General features: G+C 46.6%; 1 protein-coding gene across 1 annotated transcript in view; it reads right to left on the bottom strand.

Moving 5' to 3' along the window:
* Positions 1–4,696: 4,696 nt before the first annotated feature.
* MRPL19 (mitochondrial ribosomal protein L19) overlaps positions 4,697–18,524 on the bottom strand; it is a 75,087-nt gene continuing 61,259 nt past the window's right edge. The window contains exons 5-6 of the mRNA XM_078647697.1: positions 6,694–6,872; positions 4,697–5,018 (exon numbers count right to left, since the gene is read on the bottom strand). Of these exons, the coding sequence (XP_078503823.1) occupies positions 4,797–5,018; positions 6,694–6,872 (401 nt within the window). The 3' untranslated portion in view covers positions 4,697–4,796. The remainder of the gene's footprint in view (positions 5,019–6,693; positions 6,873–18,524) is intronic.

Raw genomic sequence — 18,524 nt, 5'->3', positions numbered from 1 at the left:
GCTTGGTCGAGCTGGAGTCTGAAGAAATCTGTTTTTGAGCGTTTTATTTTCCTGAAGTATGCGTTTCTCTTTTTCTTCAGAGTTTTTAGGTGCAGTGCCGAAGGAACAGCTCTCCAGGTGCGCTCTGCCAATCGCATGGCCCGTCTGTCTTCATTGAGACTCCCGTCGTACCAAGGGTTGGAGATCTTGGTGGATACTCTTTTCAGTTGTATCGGTGCAACCTCATTGATTATTGAGGTCATAGCGTTGAGATAGTGGTCAGTTAAATACTGAACGTCAGTAACGCTGGTAGGGGGGGGGAGTAGGAGCTTGCAGCTGTTAGGGGGTAACTAATTTGGATTGAGTTTCTTCAGGTCTCTTTTCCAAACTTTGGGCTTGGAGGATTGGACCGGGATGCGTTTAACTTTTTCCTTGATGAAGAATGTGACAATATGGTGATCTGACCAGTCACAGGGTTGGATTGAATCAAGTTGAGTAGTACCTTCTTTGGAGATGATAAGGTCGAGGATAGAGCCTTTGTCATGGGTCGGGCTGTTGCAAATTTGGGTGAGGTCAGAAGCGTTAAGGACATTTTTGAGGCGATTAACCACTGCGTCCCTGCAGTCATTCCATGAAGATTGTAATTGCCAAGGTAAATTTGTGTGTTTTGCCGTCCTGAGTTGATTGAGATTGTGTCCATCTTGTACAGTTGTCACACAGCATAGAGTTGTGTGATGAGCTAGACACATGAGACAGACCCAGTGAGGGTCCGTCAGTTACCTATTTAGGACAGTGCTTGGCAGGGTTCGAAGCCAGTCATTTTAGGGAGAGACATATCCCTTGCACACCGAGTTGAAACTGATGAAATATTTTGTCATACAGAAACGTGAGGGAGCTATCTCCAGAGCTTTGTTCGAAGACTGAAAACAAAATGAGATAATGTTGGCGCACAAGGGTGTTGGTTAAATGTGTCTTCTGTGTCATTTCCGGGGTAGGATGGAGTCGAGAGCCGCGTGACTCCACCTATCGACGCCAGGGGCGAATTAATGCAAATTCTATAGATTCAGTCTGGAACATAAGGGTATTCACAAGATGAGGAATCTGCGGTTAGAAGTACCAATCAAAACATATCTCATTAGATCGGAGTGATATCGCACATCTGAGTTAATGGCAGGTGTGAGAATTAGCAAGGCAATGGTTTCCAGCCACTGACCAAGGTGAGTACACTTTTGCACTTTATATGCACAGGCAGAGCCACTTTTCTTCAGCACCTGCTTGCCAGAAGAATATTGTCCCTGCTAAAAAGGATACTTGAATTTTCCTGGTGATTAACTCTGTTGGATTAGCCCACTCTACAGGCCCCCCGCCCTTTGCCTTAACCCCTCCTGTGTTCTGAATGCATTTTTATTGACATTAGGACTCTGTGCTCTATACCACTGCTAACTATTGCTTAAGTGATTGAGATCTCGCTTTTAAACATGCTATAATGGGCCTACACCCAATTGGCATATTTGGCCTGTAAATTAAATACTACTAGCGGATTAGCAACACTCATTGCGTCACCGAGTAAAGTAGCACTTTAAACCATGTCTCAGGCCTGCCAGGTAAACCTGTGGTGCAGTTTTAAACTGCCAAGTTGACCTGCCAAAATAAACTGCTTCCAGGACTATACCTTCCTTTATTATACATGTCACCCCTAGGGTAGGCCTTACACAGCCCATAGAGCAGAGTGCATTGTATTTCAAAAGTAGGGCATGTCTTTTTAAGTTTTACATGTGCTTATAGTGGAAAAACTCCTAAATGTGCTTTTTCACAACTCTATGGCCTACCGCTCCCATTGGATAACATTCGGGTACCTTATTGTATCTAATAAGTGCTAACTTTTAATTAGGAATCGATGAGGATATCTAGTTTGGACTCAAATGAATTATAATTTAAAACCCTCTTGAATGATGAAGTTGGATTTTAGGTCACAATTCTGAAAGTGCCAGTTCTAGAAGACTGGCATTTTCTTGTCCTAACCATTTGGTGCTTGCTCACAGTATTGTGGATCACATGAGTATGAATGGCTTAGCTGTTGGGCTCTGTGTATTCCTTTCAGTGGGACAAAAAGGGGGTGGGCTAGGTGTTGGCAGGATGGCCAGGGGTGGTGTGTTCCCTTACACTTCAAATGGATTGGCTCCAGCACACACAAAGGCCCAGGACACTAGCCTTTTGCCACCCCAGAAATCTTGGAGCTGGGTGAATAGTGGGAAAACATGCAAACCTTTCCAATAAAGATGTAGCTTTGGTGTCCGACCCAACACCATAGAAAACAAATTTGAGTCCCTGTGAAGCCCCAGTCTTAGGTTTTTCAATTACAGCAAGGCATACCTCACACAAATATCCAAAGTCTATATCCACACAGAAATGAGCAGGGCAAAGGTATCTAAAGTATATGACCTCTCATAAAGGCCATGCTGTCACCGCCCACATTGTATCAATCTGAGCTTAACAATGCTATGGTTGGGGAGGGAATTGCGGGATGGGACATCTACGGAGTAACCTTGGTGGTAGACATTTACTGGGATGGAGAATTGCTCCCCTTTGAGGACTAGGCTGTGGAATTTGGCATTACATGTGGCCAATTCTTACACCACCAGGCAATAGTGGCCACAATCCAGGTCGGCAGGGGAAATCAGAGCCCACGGTGCATCAAGGCTGCCAGCTGCTTTGTTTGTACCACAAGTCGAGTTCAAGTGATTACCTGCCTATACCGAGCCATGCACACTAACATTCTTACTGCCCTGACCGACATGAAGGTAAAATGGGAGCTCGATTTGGAATTATAGCTTACAGATTCGGACTGAGATAGAATACGGAAGAATATCCCAGCCATCTATCGAAATGCCAAGTTCAAACTGATTAATTTTACTTCCTAAAGAGGGCAGGATTAATAGGTTTTATACCACCACAGTAGCCAAATGTACTCAGTGTGAGGAACTTGTGTGTGCCTGCCCCTCCTCGGTGGAGTCATGGGAAGCAGTGATAGATTGCATTAATATTATTAATCACTGGGCAATCCCTTGCGCCCCTCTGGCTTGCCTCCTTGGGATATTCCCATGCCCAGCCAATCGAAAAACAACCACTAGATGCACGGATTCTGGTGAAAATGGAACTCACTATGCACTGGAGGACCAAGACTAGCAAAATGGTGAGAGGAACTCACCAAATGGTCAGGTCTTGGAAGTACTACACCACTGCTGGAGCCGAAGAGGGGACTGAGAACAATTGCTACGGCTAGAGTATGGGAAACACCTGGTGGCTTGTCTTATGGCCCCAGACGAGGACACACTCTCTGTTGACCACTGAGTGACAGCGCCTGATCATCTTTGCATCTGAAGAAGGGCTGCTAGAGGAGGGAGCTGAACACACAGAGGATGCTCTAAAACTTTTTGCCCAGTGTGGGGATTTATGTGCAATAGCATTGCTATGAGTATGTGGGAATTAGTTCAATGTTAGTGGAGAATCCATTCTGAATATGCAATGCTCTTCACACTCGTAGGTAAAAGATGGGACCAGCTCTGGAGCTATGCAGTGCACGAAACTTTGAATAGGTCGACTGTGATATGTCTCACTTGCTACTGTTGTTATACGTAAAAAAAATTGTTTAAATAATTTTTATTTTTTTTAAACACAACACAGTGCCAGGGTTGGAGCAACCACCTGACAAGCATGCCCGACCTTCGGGAGCACTGACCAGACACAGAATTCAGGTTTGTTCCACTATTAATATTTTTCCTCGAGACCTTTTCAAAGCATGGAGTTAAAAGCTTTCGGGCAAACCACCAAGGTCATACAGATCATGTGTGCTTGTGTCTGGGCCAAAAAGTGCCCCTCGGTCCCTATGTACTGCATCTTCTACATTAGCATTTAATCTGACCTTCCCTTTATATCTTACAAAACCCCACAGCAAGCCATATGATCACAGTACCCACTGGCGCCGTCAAACAAATGAGTTTTCAGCCTTTTCCTTGTTAGATGGAGTACATGCCATAACTCTGCTCCGAATAAAGAGGGCTCTTTTACTACTTCTAAAGAACTTGAAGTTTCTCTAACAATCCAGAGATAGAACTTCAAGAGACAGATACTCACGACAAAAAACCTAGCCTGTATATTTGTTGTTCCAAGATTGCAGTTATGATCACTGCATCTATGGCAATAGGCGCCATATTATAAATGTTTGTATCCAAAGCATTTAAATGAAACTTGACGCTGGCTGTAATGACAATCTGTTACGAATCCTACCATTTGTAACTATCCTGGAACTACTTTGGACACTACTGTACAAGAAGATAAGAAGCAACCAGAAACACTGTTGAAAAAGACCGTAAAAAAAGAAAGAAAAAAAAAAGTCTCCTGTTTCTCCATTAACCACCTACAAAAAGAGGCAAGGAGCAACATTGCAAAGACATAATGGATGTTATAAATAACTTAGTGCATAAAATGCGATTTACAATTTAGTATCAAAACAAACAGTACCGGGTCTCCTCGAGAACCTGTTACAAGACACTGGAAGCAAGAAAACCAGGTATAGATTGCATTTGTGAAGACGAGAAGTTGGTTTCCTTTGTTTAGTAGTGAATTCCTCTCTTTGTAATTGGGTCACATCAAGTTACTCGTACAAGAGATTAAGCAACAACAAACTGGTGATAAAGCATATCAAATTAAAACAAACTTCAAACTTAACAGGTTATTTTTATTTTTTATATTACAATGTATTTACAGTGCAAACATATCACATTGCCATCAATGTCTGTTCCCAACTGAGAGCATCGTTACTTCGCAAGTGTCTCGTTTACTTCTTTCCAGATGCTCTCCTGCAGCTTTGTAGTATCATACTCCTTGAGCATGTCAAACTCTTCCCAGGGCTTTCCGGTCTTTTTGGCTTCTTCCATCTTTTCTTCACTGATGTAAAGATCAAATCTTATCCCCTTAATGTTGAACGTTGGTCGTTCCCATCGTTTAGACCAGGGTTTGGGCTTCATTCTGACTTTAGTCTAGGAGGAACACAGAGGTTATTAAATGAACTGGTGCAATAGAATACAACACTGTAATGTCTCTCAAAGCTCTCCTTCTTCCCAGCCAAACAAAGATAAAGTCTCAAGCAAATGTTGAGCTAATTAGTAGGTTATAAAAAATAAAAGTTCTAGGTGGAGGGGGCAACGAGCAAACCACAATAGCAAGCATAATAGATTGAGTCCCACACTGGCGGCGATTACTATTTTGCTGTCCTCAGCTCAGCAGGTATGCCCAGGCCCCGTTCCCACTAGTTCCATGCTGCAACCTACTGACGAATCCCAAAAAGCCGAGAGGGGATCTGACCTGGCGATTTAGGCTGGACTTGTTCCTATTGTAACAGTGCAAAGGCTGATTTGTATATGCCTGATTCCTGTCTGAGGTGCCAAGGTGGGCACAAATTAATGGACTGGGATGCAGCTTGAGTGACTACCAAAGGCTGAAATTGAATCAAGAATGCCACCAATCATATATTTTAGTTCTCAGTGCACTTCCCCAAACACAAGACAGGCCCTGGTACTTGTGACTGTAATGTCAGATTTCAATTCTGTTTTTAAATTTGTCAACAAGTTTTGAACACGTTACACTGCTCACTTTAGTTTGGCGCAGCGCCATTATTAGATTCACTTAATGTTAATGAGTTGCTCCAAAGAAACAATGATGCTATTTTGAACAAACTGCAGAACCTCAGTACTTATAACAGAAGCACATGGACTACCATTACCAGGAAAAACTATTTACTCACCAAGGAGCATTGTTACTGATTAGGCAACAGCACCATCATAGGCTCACCTCATGGGCCTAATGGTCCATGTCTGACATGACATTCAAGGTACCCATCAGCGGCATTGCTGCACTCCAAGAGATTGTGTGACTGAAGCACAGCTGACCCTACGCTGTAGTGTCTCATCTTTTGCATTTCCCTACACGTGCAGTATTTGCAAAAGAAAAAACGTACTCTTCAAGCAGACGAGCAGATGTCCGATGTTACATCGTGAAACAAAGTTTTGAATCACAAATTTAGCTTTCTTGCTCGCCTTCAGTGTTGAAGCCCTTCTTGTGTTTTCTCCTTTCACAGTTGTATCTAAAAAGATTATCCTCTTGCTTCCTGGATTTGGCGTCTTTCCGGCTACTGTCTTTAGCCGTCTGCCCCACTCGGTTCTGAATGTTCAAACGTGCTACTCTTTTTACTCTGTGATGGGAATAGTTTTTGCACCTGGAATCCTGACCTTATTTAAGCCTGTTTTCTAGAGGACGTTGATGGGAAAGTGGTACCTGCATTCAGAATTCCACTCCCCATGACATAGTGTTGCTCCTCTAGTGAGAGCTGGCATATCACAGCAAACTACTGCACAGGGTTCCATGTTAATTTCTGCTGCTTTATTTATAGAGTTAACATTAACAATGCCCTCAACCCCACCCTTCCTTTGAAAGCCTGCAAAATGTTTGCAAGTCCCTGCTCATTCCAGCTCTAATCCCTCAATCAGTTCTGTGTTGCAGAGCACTGTTTCCCCTCCTTGGTGGTTCTCATGCAAGGTTCAAAGGCACTGTTAACTGGTTGGATGGAAGGGATAAAAAAGTAAAGTGGGCAAAAATATCTTGCAACTGAAAGCAATTTATATTATCTACGGATGTGTATAATATTGCGCTACCTACCTGGTTTATAGGAACCTCTGCATTTGGTAAGGGTACCGGTTTTATATTCACATCAAAAGTACTGTATTCTGGAAGAGCATCTCTTAAATACATCAGGTTGTCATCTAGTCTCTTCTCCAACTTTAACACCTCGATAGATTGGATGCGGGGATTGTATAAATCGTAGCGAATTTCAATACCTGAAAAAGGTCATAGAAGAAGCAAACTGTAAAAAACAAACAATTTTGTCCTTTGCACACAAAAGCTGGTTCAAAATTGCTAAATGCTGAAAGCAAAACAAATTTGTTTCGGGTATCATCTCCATACGCAAGAACATCTTCATGCTATTTAATGCAATTTACAATAAAGGTACAGTACTCTGGACATCCGTGAGTACAATAAAATGATCTCAAGAGAACAAAAATCAAACTTGGTGCAATCTGATAGTCACACTATTGCCACCAGGTGATCACTGTGCCAATATAGGATACTGATTGAAAGCAGGAACACACTGGTGACCAATCATTCACTTAATGGCATTCGAACAATACATTTGATGTTAACGTCTTCCCATTCTTTGTCTTTTTGTTGATTGAGATTCTCGGATTCAGAAAAGAAGCATCACGCCCAGCTGATACATTCTGTCCATGAATGGCTTTCTGAAGACTCCCGTGTAGTTACTGTAGAGGCAATATTCTCATCAGGGTTACTAAATGTAGCATGCCAATTCTGGCGTCAAAATAGTTTTACTTGTTTGAGTTAATGAAACACATACAATAGTCTGTAAAAGATGATACATAAGGAGTTCTCGGTCCACATTTCAAGAGGTATTCGTTCTTTTGACACAGAGCTGTGGTACCTTGGAGTTGATCATTCTATATGAGGAAAAATGGATAGATCCTAAATCCATACATGTGACCTTCACGTTCACAAGTTGAGAGGTTTTCAACTCCCCTTTACAGTGTGTCCGGCGTAAGCTGTATCCATTTGCCAAATTAGACGTTGCATCCAAAATACGGTGAAAGAACTCGCATAAACCTTTTCACTACTATTAGGGTACTTGCCTGACTCGCTTACCACAGAAGACTTAAAGGTGCAGCATTTCATCTCACACGCGGGGCTGCGGATACTATCACCAATTCCAAGGGACCAAAACTCTGAATACCTTGAGTACTATCGACAGGAGATCTCCTCCGTTATCACCTCATACTTTAATTTAACCAAGCAAGACCATCTTAGAATTGATTCGCTGTACTTAGTAAATCTAGCTATATGATGAAGGTGAACATTTTGTAGAAATTCCGTTACTCCAATATTGGAACTTTCATTGATTCACATGCTAGAATCATTCCCTGTTGTTGAGATGGGAGACCATGGTACCATATAAAAGAGACCAAATTTATACTTCAGCCAATCAGACTGCACTGCCCTCTGGAACACTCCTGAGTTCCATTCCCTTAGATGTTCTACCGAATGTAGCATTAGTGTCTCTCCACTAAGCTCTGTTAAGTTATTTTCCTATTTGGAAACTTTCTCCGAATATTTCCCATATTTTGGTTCTGTGGAAGACTTTCTTGTTACCCACAGAGTTTGCACCATACAGATCTGACTTAGTCTTTATTTTAACATCTTGTCAGATAAGAAGAAAAGTCTATTCAGGTCCTTCAATACCTGCAGTAAAAAGACTTCAATCTAAAGACCCGCACCCAGATTGTATTTACTAGCACTAACCTTTTCATCCAAGACTTTAAAGGATAGAGAAGGAAGGCTGCTAATCTGGCTTCAAAAGCTCAAAACTAGAAAGCAAGCAGTGTCTGAATCAGAAAGTGAGGACTTCTCTTCGTCCTCTAAAAGATCTCATAAGAGGGAGAGATAACCTCATTCTTGATCCTCCCTTGAGAAGCCAAGAAACGCCTCAAAAAATACCACTCACTGGTCTTACAAAGGCTGCAGTCCTAAATTTCCTCACAGATCAAAATGATCTTCGGCCACACCCTAATATTTGTACAGAACCCACCATCGAACCCACCGCTCACCTCCATTCCCAAACATCTGCTGAAATTGGAGGTCAAGCCCATGCTATGGAAGTGGGGGGGCGATATAGAGGGTCCCTCTTTCGCAAGGAAAGGGATTCTATTCTTGTATCTTTCTGATTTGCTAAGAGAAGAAGGAATGGCAGCCTAGTCTGGATCTCCGAGATCTCAACACGTATTTCAATAAAACACTGATTCGGAATGGGAACATTACAAGATATTCTCCTACGTCTAAACCACGGAGATTACATCCCTTTCTAATAGCGAGACGCAAATCCTAAATAGCGAGACGCAAATAAATTGCAACTTGCTAATTGGAGTATGTACATGGCCCTTAGGTATTTTTGCATGCGCAAACCCGTGTGCACACGCAAAAATACTTTGTACATATGGCCCCAAGTGTCACTGTAATTAGACGACTGACTTGTTAAGGCACATTCCAGTCAAGCAGCACATACAGCAACAAACGCCTGCATAGCCCTGTTCACCCTGTTGAGTCTCACTCTGAATTGTAAAAAGTCAAGCCCACAACCATTAAGCAACACTAGATACTATAACCAACAAGGCCTTTCCCACATCAGAAAGGCAAGAGAAACTAATGTTATCGGCAATGCCCATCCAATGAAGAAGTCTCTTTCAATAAGCCTCTACAAATTGTTATTCGGTATGATGGCATCATGCATTCCTCTAGTTCCGCTCTGCAGGCTAAGGGTGCGACCCCCTACAGGAAGAACCAGACCTCCAATGGGTGCAGGTTGTTCGATAATATCATCCGAGTCATTCCAGGCGTAATCAAAGCCCTAGCTTTGTGGACTCAACAGACACAACTTTCACTTGGCCTTCGTTCCTAGCTAAACCCTCTCCACTGGTCATTCCCACCAACACTATCTTGGAGGGATAGGGAGCATACCTTCAAGACCACCAGGTCAGTGGCAAGTGGCAAAAATCTCATCAGCTCGCGTTCAAGGCAGTACATTTTGCCTCGCAGGCTTTCCTCCCCAGGATACAGAACTCAGATGTTCTCATACAAAGGGACAATGCAACAATGAGGCACTACATGAACAAGCAAGGAGGTACAAGATCACTTCTCTCTCGAGAATCACAAGACATCTGGAATTGGACCATCTAAATGGAGTGCATCTATGAGCAGAGCATGTCCCAGGAAAGCAAAACGAGATGGCGGACACACTCAGCAGGCTGAGGTCATCCTGCCATGACTACATATTCTCACAGTGGGGAAACCCCAATCTCGACCTCTTTGCGAACCCAACTTTGCGTGATGGCATTTCGATTCATGATCATGGGGGAATGCATTTTTGATGGCATGGTTTGGAATCTTTGCTTACGCCTTTCTACCCATTCCCCAGATTCCAAATATCCTCATGAAGATCGAATGATGCAGAATGATATTGACAATCCCAACGTAGCCTCGCCAACATTGGTTTAAAGATTTCCTCCTGCTGTCTGAGAAACATCATATCCCTTTGAAGGCCTCAGCTTATCTCCTGACGATGAGCAAGGGCCAAATCCTGCACCCGAATCCTAAGTCTTTTCCACTTAGGGGCCTGGCTCCTGAGCACGAGTTCACCTATCCATGCATCTCTCTTGAATGTAGGGAGATACTTTCCAAGGCCTAAGCAGACCGTACTAACAAGATTTATTCATCCAAGTGGAAGAGGTTTTGTGAATGCGTCAACAGGAGCGGATACATTCCTCTCTCCTCCTCAACTGAGCGGATATTACCATACCTGTTGCAATTGGCATGCTCAGGTTTAGCTCATGCATCCATGAGAGTTCATCTGGCAGTGATTTCACCATTTAGACAAACATCCAAAACACCTTAATTATTGTCTTCCAGGATAATCAAACAGTTCCTTAAATAGTTATTTAGAGAATTTTAGCTAGTCAGACCTCCGCCACCATCTTGGCATCTGAACATGGCGCTATCACAGCTTATGGAGCACTCATCTGAGCTCATTCACAGAACACATTTGAAGCACCTGTCTTGGAAGGTTGCTCTCCTTGTGGCCTTGACGTCCGCCAGACGATTTAGTGAGAAACAAGCCCTCGCTATTCAGGAACCCTACAATTTAGAGAAGACCGCATAATTCTATGTACAAATCCAAAGTTAATCCCTAAAGGCCCCACAGACTTGCACCTTAACGAGTCTCTGAGTTTGAAGACATTATTTCCAAACCCTTCAACACCAGCTGAAAGGGCTCTTCATTCTTTGGATATGAAGAGATGCATCAAGATCTACATTGACAGGACCAAGAATTTTCATAAGTCCAACCAGTTGTTCGTGTCTTACAGGGCACCACGGAAGAGGCAACCCCATTCCAAACAGAGTACTGCTAGATAGATATCTGCTGCAATTCACTTCTGTCACCAAGCAGCAGCAAAACCGTTACAAACTTCTGTGCATGCTCACTGTTAGAATTGGGGGTCTCTAGTTGGCAGAGGTGAGTACCTTTGACCAAATAGGGACCCTTACTTCTAGTCAGGGTAAAGGGGTACACACTGTAGATAACCCCTGCTCACCCCCTTGGTAGCTTGGCACGAGCAGACTGGCTTATCCCCAATGCAATGTGTAAGGTAGTTGCACCAACATGCACAATAACTTAGTGAATCGCCACAAATTGACACCACACAGGTATTTATAAAAATATATATCTCTTTATCTAGTTTAGGCAAGATCAAAAATCAACAGGGCAATGCCAACATACATAAGAACTTCTGTGGTAGATGAGAAGGAAAGCGGTACTTGTCTAACCAAACAAAAACGATGTCTGGTAATGTGGTATTCCAATAGTTCAATTGTCTTTGCCAATAAAAAAAATACAATTCCAGCAGTCATGTGAGGAGGGGCCTCAATTACGCGGTAGTCTCTATGTCCCACTAACGCAGCGAGTATGGCAATGCTGCGTGATTTCGCCCCGGGACTCAGACCATTACACAAGCCCCCGCTGCCCCCCCTCTCTTCGCACTGCCAGCGGTCCCTACACACTGCCGCGAGGCTCCTCTCAAGGCCTCCCCACCTCGGTTACTTATATTCTGCTCGAAGGCGCCGTTCGCGGCTCCTCTTCCCCGCGCCAGTTAACAGACTGTCTGATTACCTTCGGGTGCGGGGAAGGAGGAGGCCGCCACTCTGTCAGCTACCGGCGTTTTCGGCGATGGTGATTCAAGCGCTGCCCAATCCTAGCGCGGCTCACTGGACGAGCCCCCTCTGACGCGGCAGCTCTTCCAATCCGAGCGCGGTTCACTGGAGGAGCCCTCTCTGACGCGGCAGCTCTTCCTTGCGCTCAGCCAATCCGAGCGCGGCTCCACGGGACGAGCCTCCTGCAGCGGCCCAATCACAGCGCGGCCCCTTCGGTCTCGTCAGCGGACCCGGAGCTGAGAGCGACGAGGTTCTTCGGCGATTCTTTAACCCGGGCAGTGGCGGTGATGTGCAACCCGGGCTATTTGGGGCGTGGCAGTACCCCTCACAGGGCGTAGGTCGCTGGCAAGCCGCCCACGATGCCACAATGTCACTTAGGGGAATTGCTCACGGGGGGAGGCCCAATGATCCCACGGCCGCCAGCAGTTATGTGCCGATGAGCACACCGATCCTTCCACACGGCAGGCAGTTGAAATAAAGCACAGAGGGCGAACAAAGGACGTTTTCCACAGCGTCTTGGATCTTTTTGGAAACTTTTTAACCCTGGGTTTCCAGGAACAGGAGGCCAGCTCTTCTCAGGCCCTTGGAGACTCTAAACAGACACAGCAAAGTCTTGGTTGCAAGCAGGTGGGAGGGCACAGCACACAGCAAAGTCCCCTTCTTCTCTCCTTTAGTTGAAGCAGCAAAACAGGTCAGCCCCAGAGCACATAGCAAGGGCAGTCTTCGCCAGTTTCTCCAGATGTTCTTCTTACGGCAGAGGTTCCTCTTGATTGTAGAAGTCTGATTTTCTGTTGTCAGGGGTCCTATACTTATACCCCTAAAAGTCTTTGTTCTCTTTGTGCAAGTGGGCCCTGAGCCCGGTCTGAACCAGTTCTGGGTGTTCCTTGAGCACTTTGTTTTCCTGGCTTCTCCTTTCCTTTCAGAGTGAGGGGCAGGGTCGTCAGCTGCCCAGCAGGAGGTGGAGCCAGCATTGTGGTAGGCAGGCACAGCCCTATTCAGTCCCAGGTGCTATCTCCTCCCACCACTCCAGTTGCAAATGCAGTCATTCAGCCTAGGGCTGACCCAGCCAGCCTCCTGGGGGCTCCCCAGCCCCTGTCACCCTCAAACCAGACAGTCAATCCACAAGCAGGCCCAGGCACACAGAAAGGTCAGACAAGAGAACAGCTACTTTCTAAAAGTGCTGTTCTCAAACACAGGATTTAAAAATAACCTTTCCTAAAAGATGTGTTATTAAATCTGAGTTCAGGGATACCAGACTTTTATGTCCTATCTTGTTCCTATGGGAAGATATGCTGGTAGCCATTGTAGCCAGCATCCCCCATTATAGCCTATGGAGCAAGATAGCCTTGCTTGCAGCAATGACAAACAAAATGCCTGTCGTTCACTACCAGAGCATGTCACCTGCACCAGTACATGCTCTACCTTTCACATACACTGCACCCTGCCCAAAGGGGTACCTGGGGCCTTCCATAGGGGGGGGACCAATGTGCACAGAAAGGGAAGGGTTAGGCCCAGTCAGTGGGGACACAGACCAGGAGGACATGGCAGTTCACAGACTGCTCACAGGCACCGCGGTGGCAGGCCTGAGACACTATTTTAGGGCTACTCAAGTGGGTGGCACAATCAGTGCTGCAGGCCCACTAGTAGCATTTGTCATTACCAGCCCTGGTACACCTGGTGCACTTTACTAGGGACTTCTTGGTAATATAAATATGCCAATCATGGATAGCCAATCATAATAACAATTTCCATAGGGAACACTTACACTCTGGCACTGATCAGCAGTGGCAGAGTGTCAAAAAGCATCCAGCACAGCATCAAAAATACAGGAGGTAGAGGCAAAAAGATAGGGGGAAACCACGCCAAGGATGCCAGGTCTAACACGTGTCCCCTCCAGCTGAAAGTGGGGAGAACTACCCACCCTCTTGGGAGTTCTCTTGACTAAGGTGGAAGAATCTGGACAGACCATCAGTGTTGGCGTGTTCTGTACCAGGGCGATGTTCCACCGTAAAGTCCATTCCCTGTAGGGAGATGGACCACCTCAACAGTTTTGGGTTCTCACCCCTCACCTGCATTAACCCTCTGAGGGGCCTGTGGTCTGTCTGAACACGGAAGTGAGTTCCAAACAGGTAGGGCCTAAGCTTCTTCAGAGCCCAGACCACAGCAAAAGCTTCCCTCTCAATTGCACTCCACCTCTGTTCCCTGGGGAGTAGCCTCCTACTAATGAAAGCTACAGGTTGGTCCCCGCCCTCGTCGTTGATCTGTGAGAGTACAGCTCCCACACCATGCTCTGAAGCGTCTGTCTGCACTATGAACTCACTGGAGAAGTCAGGTGCCTTGAGCACCGGTGCTGTGCACATGGCAGTTTTCAGGGCATCAAAAGCAGTTTGGCAAGCCTCGGTCCAATTCACTTTCCTGGGCTGATTTCTAGAAGTCAGCTCTGTCAAGGGGGCAACAATGGTGCCATATCCCTTGACAAACCGTCTGCAATACCCGGTGAGTCCTAAGAAGGCTCTCACCTCTGTCTGGGTCTTGGGGGGTTCCCAAGCCAGAATGGTATCAATCTTTGCCTGTAGGGGCGCCACCTGGCCGCTCCCTACCTGGTGTCCCAAGTACACCACAGATCCCTGCCCTATCTGGCACTTGCTGGCCTTGATAGTGAGGCCTGCCCTTTGCAGAGCCTTCAACACTTCACAGAGGTGTTGCAAGTGTTCCTCCCATGTGGAGCTGAACACAGCAATGTAATCCAGGTATGCGGCGCTGAATTGCTCCAGCCCGGTCAGTACCTGGTTGACCAGTCTATGGAAGGTGGCAGGGGCATTCTTCAACCCAAAGGGCATGACCCGGAACTGGAAGTGCCCCTCTGGCGTTGAAAATGCAGACCTCTCTTTGGCCCCATCAGTTAAGGCAATCTGCCAGTACCCTGAAGTCAAATCAAAGGTACTGAGGTATGTATGTATTTTATTGCTTATTGAGCGCATCTGTCACCCAAAGGGTATCCTGGCGCTGAGACCTAACCATGCATCTAATAAAAACTACATTACTCTGGGAAACAAGTAAGTTTTAAGATCCTTTTTAAAAGTAAGCAGATCAGGGCAACTCCTTAATGCTAGGGGGAGAGTATTCCACAGCGTGGCAGCCGTAAAACTGAAAGCGCGACCACCCATTCTCATTCTATTGATTTTAGGGACTTTTACCAGGAACGCCGAAGATGATCTTAGAGGTCTAGCTGCCTGATACCAGAGAAAAAGAGTCTGAAGAGGTATTGGTCCCAGTCCATGCAGGGCCCTAAAAACAAGACAGAGAGCTTTAAACGCAATTCTCTGCTGGACTGGGAGCCAATGCAAGTCGGCCAAAGCTGCCGATGAAGAGGCGGATCGCGGTCGAGACAAGGCCAGTTTAGCGGCCATATTCTGTATCCTTTGGAGCTTTAGGACCAGATTCTTCGGGGCACCCAGAAGTAGTGCGTTGCAGTAGTCAATCCTACTGAGAATGGAACTACGCACTACCTCAACTCTGGAGCCCCGTGGGAGAAGTGGCAAAATTTTCCGTAGAGCACGGAGCAAACCCATACACGTTGCTGCTGTTTTGTTTACGGAGGCATCAAGCTGCAAATTGGGTTCGAATAGAACTCCCAGGTTACGAGCTGACTCTGCCGCTTCCACCGAGCCCGGGATGGACACTGGCCAGAAATCGGCCGGTAGTGTACGGGGAGTTCGGTCCAAGGAGCAGTGGAGTACCTCTGTTTTTGACCCATTGAATTGCAACGCATTGGCTCGCAACCATGCTGCTGTGGCTGCCATACAACGGTGAAAGGCATCCCTTGAGATGGACTCTGAACCCTCAAATGAAAAAATCAACTGAGTGTCATCGGCATAGTTGACAACAGATATGCCGAATGACTTTATCAGTGCTATCAAGGGACGGAGATATATATTAAATAGGATCGGACTAATTGCCGATCCTTGAGGGACTCCCTGTTTCACCTGCCTAGTGGCTGATCGAAATGGTGGTAACGCCACGGCTTGTTGTCGGTTATCCAAATAGGAAGTGAGCCAGTCTAGGGCCAGACCGCTCACTCCTGCACTCCGAAGACGGCCAAGTAGTACTTCATGGTCCACCGTGTCGAACGCGGCCGACATGTCAAGTAGCACCAAAAATGCAGACTTGCCCTTGTCGACTCGCGTTCTCAGATCATCCAACACGGTGACCAAGGCCGTCTCGGTGCCGTGCGCTGGCCTGAAGCCGAATTGTGCAACATCCAGACAAAGATTTGTTTCCAGGAAGTTGGATAAGGCTCTTGTGACCCATCTCTCCAGAATTTTTATCGCAAATGGTAATAGCGAAATTGGCCTGTAATTAGCCGAACAGAGAGGGTCCAGAGAAGCCTTTTTCAACAAAGGTGTTACAATAGCCAACTTCCAGCTGTCTGGGACTAACGCTGTGGTCAATGATTGACAGCAGATGGAATGCAGCGGAGGGAAAAGCTCATCTTGAAAGGCCTTCCAGATCTTATGAGGCATTGGATCCAGCGGTGACCCTGATGATACACTGCTTGCCAAGATAACAAATTCCTCTAATGAGGGAACGGGAAAGCTGGACAGCTGAGGCATATCTTCCTTGTCAGGTGCCCAATTGGAACCCAAGTTGTCAAGAGGGTCCAAAAAAGAGACTGCAGATGTTACAGATTGTTCAGTCTTTTTGAGTCCAGTCAGGATGATCCTGATTTTCTCCTCAAATGCAAGGGCCAGCGAGTCGCACAATGCCTGCGAGGCCGGGATAGTAGATGCCATGCAAGGCGGGTCAGACAAAGTCTTAACCAGTCTGAACAGGGTCTGAGATTTGTTAGAGGCCTTCGCCAGAGTGTCTTCCAAAAACTTAGCTTTTGCGATTCTTAGCTGGGCCTTGTATTCGTGCAGGGCTGCTTTATAAGCCGCCTTATCCCGCTCCCTATATCCTCTCCTCCATGTGCGCTCCGCCTGTTTGCAGCGAAGTTTGAAGTGCCCCAGCTCTTCACTGAACCAGGCATTTAGGCCTCTGGGCCTGTCTCTCACCTTACGCAAAGGGGCCAGGTCATCAAGAGATGATACAATATGCCGGCAGAGGGAAGCATAGCTCTTATCCACATTCTCCTCCATCTGAAAGGTTCCCGGTAGCAGTGTGGGTCGAATCGGCTCCCTAAGGAGACGACTCCATTGTCGATTCAACTTCCTGCCAGTCGGTTTATTGGGTCTCCATGGGACAGGCATGAGGAGGGACAAAACAATCAGGGAATGATCGGTCCAACCCTGGGCCTCGACCCTATCTACCACAACCAAGTTCTTATCAGCAAATACCAAGTCTAGTATGTGTCCCCTGTCATGGGTGGGTACCTGGATCAGTTGAGCAAGTTGGATATTGCTACATGCTTGGCACAGTTCTCGAAAGGCCGAGTCGTGGGGGCCAGAGGGCCACAGGTTGAGATCACCCAGTACTAGAAAATTGGTATGCGAGTTGGAAAGGTCGTAGATCAGATCAATCAGAGATTGAAGGGCTGTCGTGGGCAGAGAGGGCGGTCTGTAGCATAAAAGAACTGCTACTAAAGTACCTCCTTGAGCCACGATGGAAAAGCCCTTAAGCTCAAACCCTGCTACCTCCGTAATCACCAATTCGGTCAAGGAGATAGAATCTCTAAAAATGTAGCCTACCCCACCACCCCTACCTGAGGTACGAGGAGTGTGCCTTATCAAATAGCCTGGCGGGCAAGCCCAGCCCAGTTCCATGCCACAGTCCTTTGTGGCCCACGTTTCAGTCACAAATAGTATATCTAGCTGTGACGATTCAATTAATAGAGCAGTCTCAGCGTGATGCTTTATCAAAGAACGTGCATTCAACAAGCCGCAAGACAATGTCTTGTGCGGGATACGAGTGGACTCGGGCTCTAAGTCCTCAGTGGGAACAGGGCGGGGATCAGCAGGGTATGGAGAGGCAGGTGCGCCAGGGGCGCCCGGGACGCGAACGGGCGCAAACGGGCGCACCTCTGGCGCACCTCCGGCGCATCTACGGCGCCTCCGCTGCACGCATCCGCTGCGCGTCTGCCTACACATCCTAGTTATGGTATTACGCCGAGCGGGCTTCCGGTTGCTCGAGCCTCTGACCCAACCAATATGGCGCCTGAGAATCTCCCAGAGCGTCACGACCTACTCAAGATGGCGGCCGAATCACCGGGACCAGGGACCCCTCTAACTCAGTCCCGCAAACGCGGCTTGTGGGGGTACAATTTAGATGCAAGGTAAGCCTATCTAATCCCCAGGTGACAGAAATAACAAGCGCCCAGAAAAAACAAATACAGCAGCGCAAATACGGCGACGCAAATTTAAAATAGTCGAGCTGTGCAAGTTAAAAACAGAAGTAATGCGCGTGATGGCAGGGAAGGTCTAAAGAGCGGGAGCTAAGAGCAGCTTTTATAAGCTCTCCAAATGCGGGCTTCCGGTTGCTCGAGCCTCTGACCCAACCAATATGGCGCCTGAGAATCTCCCAGAGCGTCACGACCTACTCAAGATGGCGGCCGAATCACCGGGACCAGGGACCCCTCTAACTCAGTCCCGCAAACGCGGCTTGTGGGGGTACAATTTAGATGCAAGGTAAGCCTATCTAATCCCCAGGTGACAGAAATAACAAGC

This window comes from Lissotriton helveticus, chromosome 6 (genome assembly GCF_964261635.1).
Source record: "Lissotriton helveticus chromosome 6, aLisHel1.1, whole genome shotgun sequence".
NCBI lineage: Eukaryota > Metazoa > Chordata > Amphibia > Caudata > Salamandridae > Lissotriton > Lissotriton helveticus.
Note: the sequence above shows the minus strand (reverse complement) of the source record. Positions and strands in the feature narration are given on the sequence as shown.